The 18,664-nt window shown below is 46.2% G+C and overlaps 1 protein-coding gene across 6 annotated transcripts in view; it reads left to right on the top strand.

The window, feature by feature from the left end:
* LOC142104605 (Wilms tumor protein 1-interacting protein homolog) overlaps positions 1-18,664 on the top strand; it is a 39,835-nt gene that overhangs the window by 8,828 nt on the left and 12,343 nt on the right. For 2 of the 6 annotated variants that reach the window (XM_075189377.1, XM_075189376.1), the window contains 2 exons: positions 12,706-12,807; positions 17,922-17,989. In XM_075189377.1, coding sequence (XP_075045478.1) covers positions 12,706-12,807; positions 17,922-17,989 — 170 coding nt within the window. Of the gene's footprint in view, positions 1-4,623; positions 4,899-5,009; positions 6,204-12,705; positions 12,808-17,921; positions 17,990-18,664 lie in introns of those variants that run through there. The other 4 variants (XM_075189380.1, XM_075189379.1, XM_075189381.1 and 1 more) reach the window with 4 other exon arrangements.

Below are 18,664 nucleotides of genomic sequence, written 5' to 3'. Positions count from 1 at the left end.
ATACAGGATGTAATGTACACTAGGCCTAAAGGCCGAGGGCGCTCCGTAAAGATGGTCGCCCACAGCCTGCGTATAGGACCGCACTGTAATTATGTTGCTCTGCCTTAGTTGGCAGTGTGTTGCCAATGGGCGTGCACGAGTCTCCATGTCTTGGCTCCGGAGCTCACCGTCTATAATTCACCAGCCACAAAGCCTTATTTATTCTGCAGAAAGCCATCATTACGGCTGACATCTGGAGTCACAGGACTGAAATTAGCTGATTCTCCTCAGAATAAACACACAGACACACAGCCAGCCTTGTATCATGCCGCTACATGTCCGGATCGCTGCCGTCCCTTTGAAGCCGTCTCCCACTCGCGCTCTTGAGATGTTTCATCTCGGTTGTTGATTTTGCTGACACTCTTTGCGTGCGACCGTCCCTGGCCCCTGCAGCTGTCTCTGTGGGGTCCGGGTGTCTCATCGTCTCATTGACTGACTGATTTTCATTGGTCTGTCATGTTTGAGTCCCATCTCGGCAGCCAATCGGAGGCAGTCGCTGTGCAGATATAGGACCAGATCTTGGTGGTCCCAGGTGGACACGTAGAGCGGACCTGTAATACCATGTATAATATAAGTGTTGGAGGTTACCTGCAGCTAGAGGGGTCATGTTCCCTCCTCCGGGAGCTTGTAGGTAACCGGTGTCCATTGTCTACATCTACCATGGAAATATCCTCCCGTCATTTGCTGATGACAATGAGGTTTCTGCCGATCACTGAGATCTAATCACCAACCGTAGCTCTGCTTCTATAGTCTGTAATATTATATAATGTGTGTTATTATACAATGTGATAACCTCTCATGCTGTGACTTATAACCATAGTCACGGGTGATAATAAAACACAATGCTGCACAGGATGTGGAGTGTTAGGGTGACTTCAAATATCCATCTTACAGTAGGACCTACTGGAAATCTTACACATCATTTGTTATAAGCTGCATTCTGGCCCTTCTCTTGCCATGTTCCCGTCTATGGATTGTAAGCTCACATGGGCGAATGCTTCTGTACCTCTCTGTAGTGAATATATCTGTGTACAGTACAGTAGGGGGTATGTACCCCTATAGTGCAGGTGACCCCTCCTGTAGTGAATATATCTGTGTACAGTACAGTAGGGGCTATGTACCCCTATAGTGCAGATGACCCCTCCTGTAGGGGGTATGTACCCCCTATAGTGCAGGTGACCCCTCCTGTAGTGAATATATCTGTGTACAGTACAGTAGGGGGTATGTACCCCTATAGTGCAGGTGACCCCTCCTGTAGTGAATATATCTGTGTACAGTACAGTAGGGGGTATGTACCCCCTATAGTGCAGGTGACCCCCTCCTGTAGTGAATATATCTGTGTACAGTACAGTAGGGGGGTATGTACCCCTATAGTGCAGGTCACCCCTCCTGTAGTGAATATATCTGTGTACAGTACAGTAGGGGGTATGTACCCCCTATAGTGCAGATGACCCCTCCTGTAGTGAATATATCTGTGTACAGTACAGTAGAGGGTATGTACCCCTATAGTGCAGGTGACCCCTCCTGTAGTGAATATATCTGTGTACAGTACAGTAGGGGGTATGTACCCCTATAGTGCAGGTGACCCCTCCTGTAGTGAATATATCTGTGTACAGTACAGTAGGGGGTATGTACCCCTATAGTGCAGATGACCCCTCCTGTAGTGAATATATCTGTGTACAGTACAGTAGAGGGTATGTACCCCTATAGTGCAGGTGACCCCTCCTGTAGTGAATATATCTGTGTACAGTACAGTAGGGGGTATGTACCCCTATAGTGCAGGTGACCCCTCCTGTAGTGAATATATCTGTGTACAGTACAGTAGGGGGTATGTACCCCTATAGTGCAGATGACCCCTCCTGTAGTGAATATATCTGTGTACAGTACAGTAGGGGGTATGTACCCCTATAGTGCAGGTGACTCCTCTTGTAGTGAATATATCTGTGTACAGTACAGTAGGGGGTATGTACCCCTATAGTGCAGGTGACTCCTCCTGTAGTGAATATATCTGTGTACAGTACAGTAGGGGGTATGTACCCCCTATAGTGCAGGTGACCCCTCCTGTAGTGAATATATCTGTGTACAGTACAGTAGGGGGTATGTACCCCTATAGTGCAGGTGACCCTTCCTGTAGTGAATATATCTGTGTACAGTACAGTAGGGGGTATGTACCCCTATAGTGCAGATGACCCCTCCTGTAGTGAATATATCTGTGTACAGTACAGTAGGGGGTATGTACCCCTATAGTGCAGGTGACTCCTCTTGTAGTGAATATATCTGTGTACAGTACAGTAGGGGGTATGTACCCCTATAGTGCAGGTGACTCCTCCTGTAGTGAATATATCTGTGTACAGTACAGTAGGGGGTATGTACCCCCTATAGTGCAGGTGACCCCTCCTGTAGTGAATATATCTGTGTACAGTACAGTAGGGGGTATGTACCCCTATAGTGCAGGTGACCCTTCCTGTAGTGAATATATCTGTGTACAGTACAGTAGGGGGTATGTACCCCCTATAGTGCAGGTGACCCCTCCTGTAGTGAATATATCTGTGTACAGTACAGTAGGGGGTATGTACCCCTATAGTGCAGGTGACCCCTCCTGTAGTGAATATATCTGTGTACAGTACAGTAGGGGGTATGTACCCCCTATAGTGCAGGTGACCCCCTCCTGTAGTGAATATATCTGTGTACAGTACAGTAGGGGGGTATGTACCCCTATAGTGCAGGTCACCCCTCCTGTAGTGAATATATCTGTGTACAGTACAGTAGGGGGTATGTACCCCCTATAGTGCAGATGACCCCTCCTGTAGTGAATATATCTGTGTACAGTACAGTAGAGGGTATGTACCCCTATAGTGCAGGTGACCCCTCCTGTAGTGAATATATCTGTGTACAGTACAGTAGGGGGTATGTACCCCTATAGTGCAGGTGACCCCTCCTGTAGTGAATATATCTGTGTACAGTACAGTAGGGGGTATGTACCCCTATAGTGCAGATGACCCCTCCTGTAGTGAATATATCTGTGTACAGTACAGTAGAGGGTATGTACCCCTATAGTGCAGGTGACCCCTCCTGTAGTGAATATATCTGTGTACAGTACAGTAGGGGGTATGTACCCCTATAGTGCAGGTGACCCCTCCTGTAGTGAATATATCTGTGTACAGTACAGTAGGGGGTATGTACCCCTATAGTGCAGGTGACCCTTCCTGTAGTGAATATATCTGTGTACAGTACAGTAGGGGGTATGTACCCCCTATAGTGCAGGTGACCCTTCCTGTAGTGAATATATCTGTGTACAGTACAGTAGGGGGTATGTACCCCTATAGTGCAGGTGACCCCTCCTGTAGTGAATATATCTGTGTACAGTACAGTAGGGGGTATGTACCCCCTATAGTGCAGGTGACCCCTCCTGTAGTGAATATATCTGTGTACAGTACAGTAGGGGGTATGTACCCCTATAGTGCAGGTGACCCTTCCTGTAGTGAATATATCTGTACCCTCTGAAAGCACAGCAGTAAATACAGCGTAGAATTTAGGCTTCTGCTATTTATTGGTCCCCTTCAACATACCCCTACCCAGCCAGGGGTTGGATTGGGGGGGAGCACACATCCTTTACGTTCTGCTAATGTAAGGAAACCTGTCTGTTTCAGGCCTGTAGACATCGCACCTGCTTGTTAATGTAATGTCTGCAATTTTGATAGTTTTAGAAGCCAGATCTGTCTGTTAAACTGTAGCTTCCAGTTATAGAAATCCGTCACTGATATTAACCCAGCTCACGTTCCTGCTGGGCCCTCGTGGAACCTCTGCTCTCCCACACAGGGGTCCCTGATCCCTGAATTCTCCAGACATCCTGACATGAAGAATTCAGGAATTGGGGCGGCGTTGCTGGAAGGATGGGGGTAACTGTGGTATCCAGCGTTGGAAAGCTAAATGGCTCGCGCAGAAAGCTGCGTCCGTAGATTCCATGTTCATCCTCTGCTGGAGCGGTGTTGGTATCCAGCCCCGGTGACCCCCAGACCATTACAAACATCGGGGAGCAGCCGCTTCGCAGGTAAGAAGCTGCCAGCTGTCGCCCCCTCCATGCCCCTGGGTGCCCAGTGTGGGGGCAAGCAGGTGACATCGTGTCACTTCAGTGTGTTAGGTGCCCCTACACCCTGGTGCACTAGCGCCAGTGCTATGTATACGGAATATATCCAGGTAATATCCAGCTCAGGTATTGGTGGCGGCTTCATGTGCACAATCCGGAGGCATCTGCAGTGTATTTCTTAAATGCGTAGTAATCTCTCCCTGAGGGTCTTTGTATTGTATTCCCTCCTCATACGGTGGTCTACGGGTGCACATGCTGCTTCCTCTGCAGACCTTTCCCACAATAGAGCAAGCAGCGGCCGTGTGTACGGATCGTGTTTAACGCGGAGATCATTGATCATCATGTGAAGCTGCGCTCTCTGCGCGTCGTCCAGCTGATGTTCAGTGGTAACGCGCCCTCTGAAGACGTGACTTGTTCTCAGTGTTGCATCCCTAATTATCTGCGTGACGCCGGAGACGTCGCGGTTCTTTCTAGCAGAGAATCTCCTGGAGTCCAGTCCTCGGGGCACTTGTGTGATTTGTGTAAATTCAGTGCAGAGGTTTCAGGCCTAGAACAGGAAGCTGTGAAGTTCTCACAGTGCTGGGGAGCGATGAGCTCCGGAAACGCTGCAGAGGAACAGAAAGCAACTGTTTGCTTTGTAAATTCTGTTTCTGGTTCCTGCTAAGTAACAATACACATTCCAGAGAGTGCTGCCGCCTGATTACCAATAGGCCGTTCATTATCCACTGACTGCGACGCGTTAACCTCCTCCCTGCCGCACAATGCTGGGCTGGTAATAACATTATTACAAATGATATAACGGGATGCGATGCTTTACTAAGAGTGGACTCCTGTATCTGGATAGAGCTGAGCTGACTCTTTTTAAATTTATTTTTAAGGCAAAATATACATTTACACTCTGCTGTTTACATAATTGTTTGTGTCCCTTATTTTACAATACAAAGTATTATTCTCTGCACAATAATAATGGAACAATATAGTCCATTAAATTCAGATAAATGACACCTTTGATCCTCCATGACAGACATTTTGTGGGATAATCCAGTCTCTAGATGAAAGCAGCCACGACGGGGCCCATCGAGGACACGGAGGGACGTTCTGTTGGTGGCTGCGTCCACTCTGCGCACAGCGCAGGCGCTATGTACCCGCCCCAGAGACAGCGATTGGTGTTTCTGCTGCTCGGACGTCTCTCATATCCGGGTATTTATCGAAGCTCTGACCTATTGATCACTCGGTTGGGGACCCAGGTACTGTAGGTGTTATAGGTCCGCTGTCCATGTGTATATATAATACTGTATAATTTACTAATAACGTGTTTATGCACAGTCTGAGGGTCCCTTTGGATTTTATTTTGCTAGATTTTATTTTAATGAGTTATTCTTGGCTAGAGATTGAAGACCGTGAATTGCGTTGGTAACGAGGGAAGAGATAACGGTCTATCCTTCTATTCCCAGTGGAAGGAAACATTTAGTATAAATATCTAAGTAAACGATAACTGTCCGTCTGACGCGAATCCCAATGTTTGTGATGAATGGAGATGACCATGATCTGCCCTCGTTACTGAGGCGGGGGAGGTGTGTGCACGGCAGACTCCGCCTCCACTGGGGTAATACTCCGATCAGACACCACTTTGGGGGTCTTGGGATCCTCGGCCGACGAGAGGGAAAGAGAGATTTGTTTTAGACCCTATTGATGTCCTATAACCACGATACACTTTCACTGACGTTCGGGGCAGTAACACGTCTGAGATAAGCAGTAGTATGTGGGACGAGGGACCGCTCTTACACACACACGTGTTCTCCTGTAATAATAGTGCACAATATGGAGCGTCTGTCTCTCCCGCACATTAATACGGCCGTAATCTCCTTTCTTCCTCGCTCGATGGGTCCTGAGTTCCTGTCGCAACTTTCCCACGTTGGAGCTTTGATGTGAGGAGATAACGTCTCGTAACGACTCGAGACGGAACCAGATGGCGCTGTCGTGTGTGTAGATTGTGCGTCCACTCAGCGGATCCCCGAGGCTCCGTCGCTGGATAGACGCGTTGTTAATAATATTCCATCTTTATCACAGTGTGTGAGTTTGTATCAAAAGGGTGGATTTAATCCCATCTAACGTTTCAGTATATTACTGTTCTCAGGGACACGCTATTTTTGAGCACCCAGCACCTGTGTATATGTTGTGTATATGTGTATGTATGTATGTATATGTATGTATATGGTATGTGTGTATATGTTATGTATGTGTGTGTATGTATGTATATGTTATGTATGTATGTGTATATATGTATGTATATGGTATGTGTGTATGTATATGTATGTATATGTTATGTATGTATGTATGTATATGTATGTATATGGTATGTGTGTATGTATATGTATGTATATGTGTATGTATATGTATGTATATGGTATGTGTGTATATGTTATGTATGGGTATGTATATGTTATGTATGTGTATGTATATGTTATGTATGTATATGTTATGTATGTATGTTATGTATGTGTTATGTATGTATGTATATATTATGTATGTATATGTTATGTATGTATATGTTATGTATGTGTATGTATGTATATGTTATGTATGTATATGTTATGTATGTATGTTATGTATGTGTATGTATGTATATGTTATGTATGTATGTATATATTATGTATGTATGTATATGTTATGTATGTATATGTTATGTATGTATGTATATGTTATGTATGTATATGTTATGTATGTGTATGTATATGTATGTGTATGTATGTATATGTTATGTGTGTGTGTATATATATATATATATATATATATATATATCTATATATATATATATATTGTAAGCATTTTGTGTAAGTTTATTAGTTATATATATTATGTGGCCCATATACAGTGTAGCCGTGTTCTGCACACAGTGGGGGCAGACATTTTGTGGGCCGAACCAATCAGTTTAATTAGGAATCGGTGCCACCATTAAGGAGTGAGGCACTGTGTCTATGCCTCATGCCTCAGTGAGGTGAATGGATAGGCCGCCTCCGCCGTGTTGAGGGGACAGACGCACTTTATATCGCTCTCCCGGTCACACCTCGGGCACTCAGCTTTTATACACGGTGAAACGACAACGTAGGTTATTGCGGAATCCATTATAAGCGCATTTGTCACGTGATGTGGGCGGAGCTTGATAATGGCTGCTCAGTGACGCGTACATGGCTGCTGGTCACCCGTCTGGCTATACCCAGCGGGCGTCTGTCTCCTGGTCTGTGAGAGGAGATCTGTCAGCACGTTACAGAATGGATTCATTCCAGCAGTTCTGTCCTAAGACGCCGAGCGGAGATGATTCACATTAATGGGTATTTAGACGACTGTAATTACCCATTTTATTTACTCAGCAATTAACGACGGGCAGTTAAACTGCAAACACTGTCGTTGGGTCTCGTTTTCTCTTAGTTTAAGTATAATGAAGCTGTTGGTGTTATATACGATGTCTCAGGACGCGGCTCACCCGGCGCCTGCGCACACAGCAGTGGCCGCCATATTGTGGTCTATACCCATATTCTGCCTTCATACCATAGGGCCGGGTCACACTGGTCTCTTAGTGCTGCGATGATCTGTCAGACTAGCGTGGAGCATGGCGAGCGCTGCACGCAGCGTAATCCTGTGTTGTGACGGTAACAGCGTTCTCAGATCATGTTACGCGGAGTGCTTGGCAGACGTCACAATATACGTAAACCTTTCCATACATTGTGTGAACTGTGCCATTGCTCAGTGATGGCAGCATTTGTTTTACAGAGACTGTTTACGTATTGCTGATTTCCAATATGGCAGCTCCCATCTAGACATCTGCACAGCAGCACAGTGGTTAGCATTGCTGGCTCACCACGCTGGGGACCATCTGTGCAGAGTTTGTGTGATCTTTCCTTTGGGGTTCGTCCGGGTGCTCTGGTTTCCTCCCACAATCCAAAAATGTAGACCAGTAGGACGAAATTGACTCTAGTGTGTGAAAATTCAGACTGTAAGCTCCCCTGGTGAGGGGCTGATGTGAGAGTGGGTAATATGTATAGAACGGGGCGTACGGGATCTCTGCACAGATTCAGCCCATTCTCCGCATTCCTCTGTGATTCTTCTACAACCACCAGATATACTCACCCTGTGAAGGGTTAATGTTTGGTTTGTGAAAATATTTTCCCAAACACACTCACCCCATCGCCCAGTCTCCTCCCCGGCCGCCCACATTTTTCCATAATCGCATTCCAAGACAAGCAAATACACATCTAAATACTGTGGCTTTAATTCCTTCGCAGACTTTCTTCTCTTTGTGTCGGTTATTTTGTCATTTCTCATCTGGGAATTGAGCTCCCTCGTGTGCGCCGCCCTCGCAGCGTTCCAGCCTTTCATGTGCTCTAGGGGGAGCGTCTATTGATTGCGTATCTCAACTAATTCTCACCCGGTCCCTGGTTAGATGATTTCTCCGTTTCATCTATTTCTGTGCAGGAAATGATCATTGCTGCAGAAATAAGTGAACTCTGTCATATGGACACTCTGTTCTTGCGCATTTATAAATGGCGACTAGACATGCGCTAGTGTCTGCGGCCATTGTGCTGCTCCGATATACGTCATCTATTGGAGGGTTTACTGGTTTTATTTATTCTTTTTTTTTTGCCCGTGGCAGACTAAAACAACCCAAATTGTGGTCAATGGACCTAAAACATCCAACGCTGATCTTTCTCTCTTACTTTCCAAATCCCGGGATTCCACGGATCGCCGTCTGCCGCTGTCTGCGCTGACGGATGCTGTCAGTCACGTGACCTTGGCCACCTGGATCCGTTCAGTGTGGGCAGTGATGTTGGAACAATTTTGACTCAGATGTGGTTGCTCAATACATTTAGGGTTCACTAGACTCGTTATTTCTTTAAATAAAGACTGTTTGCATTAACCATGAATGGAAGGTGGGCAGTGCCAGCCCGCTGGGGTAAGATAGACAAAGACTTTCCTAGAACACTGCCACCCAGGGGGCAGGAACAGCTGAATACTTCTGGGCTATTACTGAGCATACCCAGAGATCCCTCACTGAGCCAAGAAAGAAATGCTCTGCTCCAGGCCTGGCCGACCTATCGCTCCCCAGGGGGTGTGAAACTACAAGTCCCAGCATGCTTTGCCAGTAAATGGCCAGCTGATAGCTGACAAGGCATGCTGGGACCATAGACCAATCATCAGATCCAATGTCAGGACGTCGCCCACTGAGGCAGATCATCCTCCTCTGAGGGGTGCGTCTCTAGCCCCATCACCATGGTGGGTTCCCCACAGCCGCTGTGAGGGGGGCAAACTGATACTTGTCTATGTGGAGAACGAGCTTTCTCCAAAGGCTGCAAATAACCAGCTTTAATGTCAAGGAGACGCTCTCTCCGAGAGACAACCAGTGCTAAACACTAATAAGCTTTAGCGCTACGCTATCTGAAACAAACACGTGTGACGCGGCAGCACCGTGTAATATATGTAACTGAAGATTAGTAAAATTATAAACCTTTATTGCAGGAACGTTATTATCCCGTTGTCGGCAAATCTGACTCTTCATGCTGCCGGTTTGTGGAGACGCACTGGCGCGTGCGAGTGGCTGGCGCATGCGAGTGGCTGGCGTGGAACTGCGCTTGTGGTTCCGTATAGCTGGTGCCCTCGTATGGTTTATTTTATTCCTTCAAGATCCGGCATTTCTGATAAGTAGCCACTTAAACCCTTTGTCTTTCAGGCTACTTCATTGCACACGTTGCTGTGGAAATCTATTGGAACCACAAAACTAGTTTGATGGCATTCTTATGTCTGGTGAAATGAGGGTCCCATCCTTAGTAGTACTTATAGTATTGGTTATAAATCCTCTGGATCTCGGCAGGAAAGGGCCCCCGTTGCCATTGGGACAGATCATTGGGCCACTGACCGTGTCCTGTATGTCATGGGGTCACACACGTGTTGACAGATCTGGGCGCTGACACTTGATCTGTATTGGACTTCTGTTGTGGGAGCTTTTATTGATTATGAACCTGGTCAGGTGACAGCCATAATGGAAGGTGTGATGGAGTCTGACGTGTGCGCAAATCACATTCACTCATTGCAGTGTTCCTGGAAGAGAGGGACCAGCGACAGCTGTGTCTAGGGCCAGATCTGTAATATTATCATTATTACACCAGCTATGGGCAAAAGTTCTAGTAAAGCTTCCATATCATCTTGCAATCATTCTCCCTCATTCAAATTTTACAGAGGTCTCCAAGTGGAACGATATTATAATTGTGGTACAACAAGGGCCCTTTTCCAAAATCTACTCTCGTCATGAGTCCATTTACCATGTTGGACCCAGGGATGGGGTATAAAGACGTAAGAATATATCATTAGCTGTCATTCCCTCCAGGCTATTCGGCTCCATCTAGTGGCCCTTCTTATAGACCTCAGTCTGCTGATGCTTCTGGTTGGAGATTATACATCTTCCTGGGCGAGGGTGGGACAGATGTCTGCTGAGAGCCGACCAGGGCATGAAGACTGCGCCTTTCCAGGCTGAACTTTACATCAAGGTCGCTCCGTATCCCCCAGACCGCGGGGACATTACTATATAATCACTAACGCTTCACTATTTACCCAGATAATCTACTAAAGTCTGGACGCTCCAGGTGTGAAACTACAAGCCCCAGCATGCATTGCCGGGCAACAGCCAGCCGATAGCTGGAATGGTATGCTGGGACTTGTAGTTTCACAAAATCTGGAGAGACGCAGGTTATCCAAGTTTGTGCTAAAGGAATCGACGCAGCTAGTTTGTTCCTGATCCCGGGGACCTCTGAGTCTCCCACAATTTGCTGGATATTAGCCAACTTGTTAAATACTTGCTGAAGGGAAGCCGCTATAGGTCGGCTGTCGGTCTATCCTGCGACATGTTTAGGGGGGCTGGGTTTCCACATGTAGCTGGTATTAACGATACAGTAATAATGTGCCAATAGTCTGAGCAATTTTGCTTTTGTGCGTTATTAAAGGTCTGTTTTTTTGTTTTGGTTTTTTTGTAACTAAATATGATCTCCGAAATGGTTATAACAAAAATCTGTGAGATCTCCCATTCTATAGAGAGGGGGCTAAATCCTGTTATATGGGGGGTTCTACATCTCTGTATTCTATGCAGTGTGGACACTTCGGGGTGTACATTATAGGGGGGAGGGGGCTGGTTACTGCGAGTCCCGGGGGTGATAACAGAAGGTATACAGCGTCATTAGTGTGGGGCAGATGGCTGCAGTCTGTTACTGTGATTAGGCAAATCAATAAGATGAGAGGGTTCAGATGTGGTGACCAGACCCCCCTCCCGCTGCTGATCTCTCCATATAAAGGAATGGGAGGACGAGGGTGATTCCCGGGAACATTGTATGTGCACCGTTAGCCGCACTCTCTGCGACGGGCAGGTTGTACCGTTACTGTATATAGAATCCGGATTAGTAGCGGCCTCGTTGCTGCGATCTGTAGTATGTATCCTGCGCTGTAACTCTCCCCCTAAGGCCTTGTGTCTGTGATCCTGGGCACACACTGTTACCTCCAGCAGGCCAAGATTTCAGGCTTTCCTTATTTTGCCACCCACATGTAACTAAATTAAATTTACTGGGCCAGGAACTACCCTGTTCAATTTTAAATAGATAAATCCAGAAAACATGGCATGTTGTGGAGAGTGATGAGACGGATAACAGAGTTGCTGGAGATGTTGGTGCAGTTCTGTGGGTGAATGTATTGTTAGTGACTGTTGTATATGGTAATTTCCTCGCACCATCCCGTGTGTATTACACGTCCACGCTTCTCTGCATTGGTCATACGTGTCCCGTGTAACTCCAGTAATAGTCTCACGGCTGACAGAGATGGCTGCGTCCAGGCATGTCTCTCTCCTAGGGCGATACGTTAGTGTGACACAGACGTGCTCTTGTGTGTTACATGGGACTATTCAGTGTGTAAAGTAATAGAACAATCTTCTACGTGCGCTAAGATTGGCGGCACCTGGAAGTAACTCTCTGTACAGTATTTTAGACGCACTTTCTGTACGTTACATAAAGGGCCACGAAAGCTAAAACACCGGCTGCCTTCTATAAGAGAGCTGCTAATATCCATCACAAGTATATGTAAAAGTTTTCATACATTGACAGCATCGGAGATATTTGACTTTTTGTTACATTGTAAAGCGCTTGAAACTTTTACATTATTAGTAGCGCTGCTGGTATTTCATGTTCATTGGTCAGTTAGCAGCTTTTATATACAATATAATGTACAACACGCATCTTACAGGTGACTCCTAGACATGTTGGTACGTCACATGTATGACACTGGAGGTGTCCATTCTGTGGGCTAAACCAACTCAACCTATCCATTCACTAGGAACGAGGCATGAGGCACGAGGTAATTTCTCACTGATAAGGGCTCACCCCATAGAACGTGCAGGTGATGGGTATCACTGAGGCACGAGGTGTTTTCTCACTGATGATATGTGCAGGTGACTGGTATGACTGTAGACTCATGTACGTTTCATGTAGACGGGGTTTTGGGGTGTCTGCGGGTCCTCTGTGCTGATAATTCTCCTCTTGTTTCCTTAGGTATTTGTATCAAATGTGGGAAGGGGGTTTATGGAGCCAGCCAGGCCTGCCAAGCTATGGGGAACCTGTTCCACACCAACTGCTTCACGTGCTGTTCCTGCGGTAAGTCCCGGTCCCACCACCATATGACCCCCGGCCGCTGTGCCATGCATGCTGTAATGTCCGGAGTGTGTACTCGCACGTCCCAAGGAAATCCTGCAGGAACTAATGCTCTGACCCTGCAGACACATCATCTAGGCTGTCATTTGTAATCATGTTGTGGGTAGATCCGTATGGGAGCAGTCTGGGCTACAGAACTGTAAGCAATTCCGCTCACAAACATGGTGGCTTCCACCCCTGACAGAGGCGCTGGGCGTTATGCTGAAACATTGTGGCGGATACTCTGTATATTATAACCTTATAATACGTGCTGCACCTGTTGTTGTTCTTCCTGCTCGTAACTGCTGCGTCCTCTTTATACCGCACGGTTCCTGTATATGTGACCGGCTCTCTATAGTGCAGCTCAATCCCTGTAAAATACCTCAGTAAGTTATTGTAGAAGGATTTATGTGACTATTCGTTACTCACGTTAGTGCTCCGTATACTGAGCTGGAGGTAGCTGTAACCAATGACGGAGCAGACTTGTTAGTTTCTGTGGAGCTGGCTGTGTCTGATGATTAATGGGCTAGATAATCAGATGCCGTACCCTTGGCTGCATTAATAGTACGTCATACTATGTAGCTGACACGTCTGTAGCTGTGTGTAACGCCAGAGATTTGCCTTTACATGATGGGAACATGTTAAGACTCCGCACATAGAAAACATACCATCCCGTGTAATGAGAAGATTCCTGAATCCAGACTACATAGTTCACCACTACTTGGCTCTGTTCTCTTCCATTTCTTGTGAATTCCCGTGTGGATAACCCCAGGGACAGTCCTGCTCCCAGAAGACGTGATTTCACATTCGGATGTATTTATTTTGCCCCCTCACCCCCGGCCTCGTTCTGGGTCATGATATTGGAATGCCTCTGGAACTTGGCAGGAAACATTGGATTTGGGGGTGGGGTCCGTCTATTTTTTGCACACCAGTGTGGGACAGGATATTCTATAAACTCCGGAGTCAAAGGGTAAAAGGTGAAGTTTGCCAGAGACGAGCTCTTGTATGTCCTGGTCAGAGCCCCAAGCGCTCGCTTAGTTTCTATCTCTTCTGCTGAATTAAAGGAAATGAGTTTTCTTTGTACATTTGTAGAAGTGAATCGATGCTTCTGAGAGTTGTTGCTGGAATCTGGAACTGAGGTGGGCACGATACCAGGCCAGACCTCAGTACACTGGGCCTTCTAGAACCGCTTGTGAGCCGTAGCCTGACATAGAGGAGGCTCCAGAGACCTGGAATTAGTCATGTTTATCACAATGGCTTTATTCTCTATTCAGCACATAACACCGTCCGCTAACTACAAACAAACCAAACTTAGCGCCTTGAGGTCAGTTTATTCCTGGTCTCCTCAGACCATAGGATCTTCCTGTACTTGGTATGAGGGTCTCCCACGCGCTCTGTCCTACTGTAGGTGACATTCACGGGGATCTTGTTAGTGGCCACATTAGTGTTTTACGTTTGCCGCAGATTTGTGTTGTCCCCGGATATTGTCCCGTGGACCGTTCCTCTCACCTCTGCCGTGTAAGACTAAGTGTGTCAGAGTGACCACAAACCTATTAAGTCTTTTTGAAACCTTTTTATATCCTTCCCATTATTTGGCACTTTTCAATAATTCATTCTCTGATTTGCTTTGAATTTTCTCTGATCTTCACGATGAAGCTTTTGTCTGGAAATGCACCAATTGTGGGACCTCATACGGACGGGTGTATTTAGTTGGAAACTAATTGAAACACTGGACACAGGTGAATCCTGATTGCTGTTATAGGACCTGTGAAGTCAGCTGATTGCACCAGGATTCATGTTGATGTATCTCTGACAGACAGTAATAGAGTATTTTGTAGTTTGTTCAGTGGTAATAATAATAATTTCCAAATCCATTTTGATCCCACCATGTAAGAAAATAAAATGCTAAATGGGTCGCACAGTTTTATAGCCGCTGTAAGATGACTGGAGCAGAACTCAGACTTGGATGAATACAAGATGGATTTCTTCTCTATAATGTTATCAATTAAGGTTTGATGTGATGCATCATTGTTACAATTCTCCTAATTATCACTGAATTGTCCCTGATGGGGAAGTTTCATCTGTTTAATATTATTCTGCTGTCACTTCATACAGCTCAATTATCCGTTCTCTTCTCCATGTCCCAGCGCTCTCTGCATTATAACACAGCGGCGGTAAGAGGCTGGTTGTATATCTCCAGATCTGTCATATCGGGTGGATACATTTATTCTGGGGCTCTGCGAGATGTTAATAGACGTTACCCTCTTACTACTGAAAGTCGGTGAAGTTTTTCTTTGTATATTCGCCACACCGGAGTGTGCACTCGGAGAGACAAACAGACACAAATGTGATGCTGACATCAGGCGGCAACTCCTCAGCCTTCGGAGCCATACAACCCGTCATGGATCTAACTCGTGCTGGGCAGCGTTCACCTCTAGTCCACGGGGGGGCGTATTTCCTGGAGATCGGAATAGAGACGTCACTGACAGCACAATAAATGGTAGAAGTCGACCCGATGATGATGATGATGCCCCATTAGACCAGCGTTCCGGCCCCCAGAGGCAGAAGAATCTATAATCCCTGTAATCTTCCTCCAATAGAATGTTTATTTATTGATCATGTTGTTTAAAAGGGAATCTCCCCCCCTCATCCCTCCACAACGCAGGGTCAGTGATTTTACAGAGATTTTCAGTGACACATTTTGCTACTTTCTGAAATTTCTATATTATATATACAAGAATCATCTACAAGTTTATGACACCGCAGACAGAGGTTGGTGGTAGTAGGGTCTGATTTGAACCTTACACTGGGCATCTCTTCGCCGCCTTTGATTACTCTCTACAGGCGCTATGGATCTGTTGTAGATCATTCCTGCGTTCTCCACGGGAAGTCGCTGGTCGGATATTGTTCTGCTGAGGAGAGGAAGGAGATGTATATATGGGGCTTGTGGTGATCTGGGCACCGTCCAGTTGAGGCGATTGAATTGCGCTCGTCCTGAGCTGCGCAGGAAAAGACTCGTTCTTCTGAGGAAACCATTCTTTGGCGATGTCCTTACCACAGTCTGTGCTCCGTGTTATTACACTTCCCACGCTGGATATCTGTGTCATACATCACACCGTGACCCTGCATCTTACGTCAGACTGTGGAGACGAGGATTATCTCATGTACATGTGGTGTAAGGGCACCCACCGAGCAGCTTGATGTATGAGACGGGGCCCCTGCCTGTGTACGGTGTTACTGATGACATCAGGCTGTTCAGAGACTGGTCAGAGATTGGTCATTTCCTTCCTGGATCCTGTACCGGGATGAACGCACTGGATGGTTCGCGGTCCTGTAATATAACTGACATATAAAGCTGCATTATGTTTATTGTGCGGCCTCCTCCATCGCGTGTGAGACCAGGGTACTCCCTGCCTGCGATGCTCTGTGAAATGTTTATTATTGATGGTGATCTGTCCGCTGGTTGTCTGAGGGGGACATGATTAGAATTGTGGTATCCTGAGCACAGAGATGCTGGATTACTATATATACACATTGTATGTAAGCTGTAGACCTGATCAGGACAAGGAGCCGCCTGTACAGTGTGAAGAAGTAATGTCTGTCGGGGCAGCGACCAGGATACCTCGCGCCCTGTGCAGAATAATGGTTTCATTCATCGCTGTAGAAGGGAGATTTCCTTCCCTGGCTAATTCTGCACTCGGCACCCGTTCAGGCCTGGGATCGCCGGAAGACTAATATATCATGGAAAGTGTAAAATATCACATTTCTGTGGGTGTACAGAGTCCCCCTCTCACCAGCATAATCTGTGCGTTCAGGTATAATGCTTCCATTCTCTGTCACTCCCTATATAACAAGCGGTGTTATAAGGAGGGAGCTGTGTATTACTGTAGTGGCTGTAATCCTACATTTAGTTACATCCAGAACAGTGATACATTGTGCTACATGCAGTATATAATGTACAGTATGTAATATATCTTATTACTATTTCTGCCTGGGATGATTTTTGATGCCTCGTTGGAGTAGTGGAAATTTCTGCACATAAATCCAGCGGGGAATTTCCGCCAGCGCTGGAGACGTTACACTGCGGGGGGGGGGGAATAATTATTCCCTTTACCAGTCTGTACGAGGGGTTTATTTTCCATGTGGACCGAGCAGAATGGTTTAATTGAATTTGTGTGTTTGGCAGCCTGGTTCTACCACCAAGTCTTATACACAAGTGGCCGCGTCTAATAGGTCTGACCATCAGGATGACAAGTGGTCTCTTGTAATATGAGAGGGTTATAAAGTGTGTCGCCCTCCGTGTATTCGCTGAGGGGGGTGCGGGGTGTTTGTAGCCTTTGTCTGGCAGACTCTGTAATAGGTTTTGGAATGAATGTTGACATTTCTGGTTGTGTTAACAGCGGGTACTCCTATTAATGGGATACTTACATTGTATGTCTAATAAGCATCCACCTGACAGAGAACATTTATCTTTAATAATTTATATGTAAAGTCACTGTTATGGGGGGTTTGTTTTATAGATCTTCAGACAAGCCACGCCCCTTGTAGCCCCGCCCCCCCACATCTCTAACTGTACGACATTGGGCATTAGGCTGCAGGTTTGGCTGATGACACAGGTCACCGGGGTCTCCTTATCTCCGCTTATATATCATTTATTAACCCTTTTGGAAGACGCCACGATTGAGCAACGGACTTTATTTGTTTTTTGCAGTCACTTGATGATCAGCAGATGTTGCCAGTAATGGGAGAGACGCGTACAAATAACTCGCCTGTCAGACCCGTTATAAACCTGCATTTAATAAGCTAAAATAAGGAGAAGTCGTTCTACCAAGGAAATCTGAAATATTGGACAAACTTCAGTAGAACAGCGCCCCCTGTAGTCAAATAATCAAGAACACGGTACAAAAACAGCCTCTCAAACATGAAGTACAGTGTAGCACACACAAATTATAATGATCTGGGGTCACAGCGGGTGGATGAGGTTGTACAGTACGTGTTCATGTTTCTCCATCTTTCTGAGGAGACCCCACCAGGTTATTCCCCATCAGGTTATTGACACAATTTGTTTCTTCCACTAGGGAGAAGATTACGGGGGAAAGCTTTCTACAACGTCAACGGGAAGGTTTACTGCGAAGAAGATTTCTTGGTAAGTCCCCGGTAATGTTATATCATGTTATGTTGCTTTAGCCTGAGCTGCTGCAGCACCTCCACTGACCCAAGGTCTGACATCACTACAGTCAGGTCAACCATTGTATGTGACAGATGTCAGATCTGCAGATAATACCCACGGACAACCGAAGCCACAATCAGTCTCTTCCTTTGTGTTTGTTATTGATTTTGTGATTTCCGTTTGAGTGCGGTTGTAGGTGTCCGCCCGCCCTTCGCTCTTCTCTTACCTAGAGCCACAGTAGGGAGAGAGGGAAGATAGAAGCTCAGCGATCGTGTTTATCACTAAACAAATGATGGTAAAGTAGGACACGCTCTGTGTTCCTGCGTCACTGTGATAAATGATCAGTCTCCTGTGTCTGTTCTTCCCCAAACAGCCAAAGATAGAACAGAGCCCAGGAATACATCCGAATATCTGCTCACGCCCTGACCCAGCGCTTGCTGGTTTCACGCTCCTTGAATGCGTAATCGGCAGCTACCACGTCCATAATGGTAAAATCCACTCCAAGCTCATAAATTGCTGGCATGGACGACGAAGGATCACGTCGGTGATTTTAGCTTTGCCGAGGGCTGAACAATTGTGTTCATCATCCGGGGCAACGTTTTACTATTTTGCGTCACAAATCTGGGCACAGCTGCGATAAACCACGAGCCG

Source organism: Mixophyes fleayi, chromosome 10 (assembly GCF_038048845.1).
Source record: "Mixophyes fleayi isolate aMixFle1 chromosome 10, aMixFle1.hap1, whole genome shotgun sequence".
Lineage (NCBI taxonomy): Eukaryota > Metazoa > Chordata > Amphibia > Anura > Limnodynastidae > Mixophyes > Mixophyes fleayi.
Note: the sequence above shows the minus strand (reverse complement) of the source record. Positions and strands in the feature narration are given on the sequence as shown.